At 38.4% G+C, this 3573-nt stretch overlaps 2 protein-coding genes across 2 annotated transcripts; both read right to left on the bottom strand.

Moving 5' to 3' along the window:
* Positions 1 to 4: 4 nt before the first annotated feature.
* LOC130507733 (cytochrome P450 81D11-like) lies at positions 5 to 1889 on the bottom strand (the record flags this gene model as incomplete). Its single annotated transcript, XM_057002396.1, has 3 exons — positions 1307 to 1889; positions 227 to 610; positions 5 to 145 (listed from the first exon to the last, which is right to left on the bottom strand). Coding segments are annotated over exons 1-3 (1023 nt in total), but the record flags the coding sequence as incomplete, so codon positions are not given.
* A 242-nt stretch (positions 1890 to 2131) lies between these two features.
* LOC130507734 (cytochrome P450 81D11-like) lies at positions 2132 to 3567 on the bottom strand. The gene is made up of 2 exons (XM_057002397.1): positions 2908 to 3567; positions 2132 to 2810 (listed from the first exon to the last, which is right to left on the bottom strand). Exon 2 carries the CDS (start codon positions 2805 to 2807, stop codon positions 2271 to 2273), a length of 537 nt encoding a protein of 178 aa, XP_056858377.1. The 5' UTR covers positions 2808 to 2810; positions 2908 to 3567; the 3' UTR covers positions 2132 to 2270.
* Positions 3568 to 3573: the final 6 nt, after the last annotated feature.

Raw genomic sequence — 3573 nt, forward strand, 5'->3', positions numbered from 1 at the left:
CTTGTTCCTCTATCAACCTGTCTGAACCGATCTGCTCATCGATCTCGGTCCTTGCCCTTTTTAATACTTCTGGATGGTTCAACAAGTTGGCCATCGCCCATTCTAACGTTCCTCCTGATGTATCAGTCCCGGCAATTATCATAACCTAATACAAATTAGAACGTAGTTAAATAAAAATACACAAACCCTTACCAAAACGTTACTAGTTTGCTTCCTTGTTACTTACGACTATGATTCCTTTGATGATAACATCTGTGTAGTAATCAGGCTGAGTTTCTTGGAGAGAAAGCAAGTGATCGATCATAGTGTTGCCCTTTACTTTCTCCGCACGTTTCTCGTCCACCAGGCTCTGCAAGAACCCGTCGACCCGACCAGCTAGCTCTTTCACTTGCTTCTCGTAACTCGTCATCCAACGAAGGATCGGGAAATAGTCTGCCACGTTTCCAGCGCCGCTGCTCACAGATACCTCGGCGATCAACTGCCTCACGTGACTTGCCTCGTCGTCGTCCTCTGTTCCATCGCCGTAGAATCTCTTTCCGGCCACCATTCTAAGGATGTTGTTGATAGTCAAGCTCATAAACAATGGTCCCATCTCCACCTTGGCATATTCCTGAAGTACATTTGTTAAATTCAAATGGTTACATTTAGTTTTAATTGACTGTTGTAAGTATATTATTAATTACTGTTGATATTATTTATTTATTTAACCTGATTACCAAAAAAGTATATGATAAATTTTACGGTAGATATCATAAATAGTATTTTCTGATTTTTTGTCACAAAAGTAACATTCAAACATTTAGCAAAAAATAAAAATAAAGTAACATTCATATAGAAAAATCCTCAAAGTAGCATTTATTTATTAATAAAAACACTAAATTATCCTATATTCTAAATCCTAATTAAACCCTAAGGCTAATTTTATTGCCTAAATACTAAAATCTAAAATGTTATCATTAAACCCATAATTTTTTTAAAACGTATTTATTTTTTTTAGTTAATGTTATTTTGTTGATTTTTCTAAATTTTATCTTGACATGTTTCTTTTTCTTAGAAAGAAAAAGGTAATTATTATTACCTTCATTTGTCAAGGTCACGCTAGATCCGAATAAACTAAGAGAGAGAGAGAGAGACAGAGGAGGTACCAAAGGTGTTTCGAACACTTGAGCCCAAGTGGAAATAAAATAACCGCAACCAACTGGACCAGATTCGCTTTGGTGGGTTTACGTGTTTACAAAAGTATCTATAATATATAATGCAAATAATTTTTTTTTATAAACCGTGATTAAGATTGAATGGCACATACTTGTTGAGGGTTTTTAGACAGGGATAATATCAGCCGTCGGATCTCGTCTTTACGGATGGATAAGAAGCTATTGAGTCTATGAGACGAGAATATCTCAATAGTGCCAATACGACGGAGGTTGCGCCAGCTGTCTCCATAAGCCGAACCAACCATGGTGGTTGAGTTGTACCCGATGTATTTTCCGACGATAAACTCCGGCCTGTTAGCTAAAACTACGTCGTTCTTGGTGAAGCATTCCTCCGCGACTGAGTGAGAAGAAACCACAAAAACGAGACGTGTGCCGAGGCGGAGGGAGAAAATGGAAGCGCCGCCTAGTGATTTGGAGAGAGAGAGAAACGTACGGTGTAGCGGCAGTTTTAGGAGGTGGAGATGTCCGATAACCGGAAATGGTCGAGTTGGACTCGGTGGTAGGTTTAGTCTGCGCCTCCGTGTTCTCAACAAGAGCTTCAAAGAAAAGAAGAGGAAGAGGAGAGATAGGATGAAGTAGAAAGTTTCCATTATTGAGTTTGCTTTCTATATTTGTTAAGTTTATTACAAAACACAAGTGCTTAAGCAGGTTTTATAGTGACAGTGAGCAATAAAATATAATATTTTCACAACAACTAGTTGCACTGAAGAGGATAATTCATAATTATCTTTTTGCAAGAAAGTGAAAAAAGAGTAAAAGATAAGAGTTTTGGACCTTTTGGTTACGTCACTGCCTACTATATCAAAATGGGAGTAGGAGACGGGGGCTGCTGATATCATTAGCTCATGTGATGTGGTCATAGCATATGCACATGACACGTGCGAACTATCATGTGATGGGTTTGACGTCATTGCATGTGTCACAATATATTTGTCGTTATTAAATGACGTCTACCAAACATTTTGAAAACCTTTATACAAAATCTAGTAAGGCTGAGTCTTGCTCTAGAGAATGTACGAGCCTTCGGACAATGAGACGAGATTATGACGATGGAGTTTATGAACAAGAATTAGAAGCATCTAAAATCTTATCAACAATGGGACGAGCTCTACACATAACTTCCAACGATGTAGCTCTGCGCATTGTGATTCCTTTTTCAGTTTCCCTCATGTCCACATATTCTTCCCCAGCTCTCTCCCACTCGAAACACTGGACCAACGAACCCAAAGCCAATGTTACTAGCCGCTGAGCTAGCCCTAATCCAGGACAAGCTCGTCTTCCTATCCCAAATGACATCAACTTTTTATCTTCCCCTTCTTTCTCAAACCTCTCTGGCTTGAACTTTTCTGGTTCTTCCCACCAATAAGATTGTGTCACGTGGGACATCATACCCTGCCACCATGCAATCTTCTCTGACACTATGCTCTGGAGATAAGGAAGTTTTACAATGTCTTGTTCTTCTATTAACCGGTCTAAACCGATTTTCTCGTCGATCTCGGTCTTTGCCTTTTTTAATACATTTGGATGGTTCAACAAGTTCGACATGGCCCATTCTAACGTTGCTGCTGATGTATCAGTCCCGGCTAATATCATAACCTATCAAAAATTAAAATCACTTAAATAACAAAAAATAACCTTAGCTAACTGTTAATCTATTATTGTTGTGAAAGCAACCGATCTATCATGATTTTACCCTTTACTTTCTCCGCACGTTTCTCATCCACTATACTTTGCAAAAACTCGTCAACCCGAGCGCCTAATTTCTTGACCCGTTTCTCATAATCTGTTAACCAGCAAAGGATCGGAAAATAGTCAGCAGCGTTTCCTGCACCGCCGGTAGTAACCACCTCGGCGATCAAGTCCCTAACGTGTTTTGACTCATCGTCGTCCTCTGTTCCATCGCCGTAATATCTCTTTCCGGCCAACATTCTAATGATGTTGTTGATAGTCAAACCCATAAACAATGATCCCAGCTCCACCTTCGCAAGTTCCTGAATTTCGATTATTAAACCAAATGGTTACGTTTCGAGAGTTCATTTTCTTATTGGTACGTAAATATAGAAACACTTTGCTCTGGATGATTTATAGATGGTCTAGTTCTTTTTTTAGATTTGCATTTGCTTTCACTCACTTTCCTAGATTTTGATCCGTGATTTCAAATAACGAAATAATTTTCGGTAAAACATTATATAATATTTTTTCTTTATTTAAAGTAGATCTAGGCATAAACTCTGTAACCCGAAATCCAAATCCAACCAAAACAAAACAAAATTCGATCCACGGTCTGAAATGTAAAAAATAGCAGAATAGATCTTGTAAGGTAGTACAAAACATATTCGAACCCTAAATGTTATTAGCT

Source organism: Raphanus sativus, unplaced genomic scaffold (assembly GCF_000801105.2).
Source record: "Raphanus sativus cultivar WK10039 unplaced genomic scaffold, ASM80110v3 Scaffold5495, whole genome shotgun sequence".
In the NCBI taxonomy this organism is placed as follows: Eukaryota; Viridiplantae; Streptophyta; class Magnoliopsida; order Brassicales; family Brassicaceae; genus Raphanus; species Raphanus sativus.

Coding starts and splice junctions, on each gene's coding strand:
- LOC130507734 (XM_057002397.1), bottom strand. CDS start 2,807: ATGATATTAGCCGGGACTGATACATCAGCAGCAACGTTAGAATGGGCC.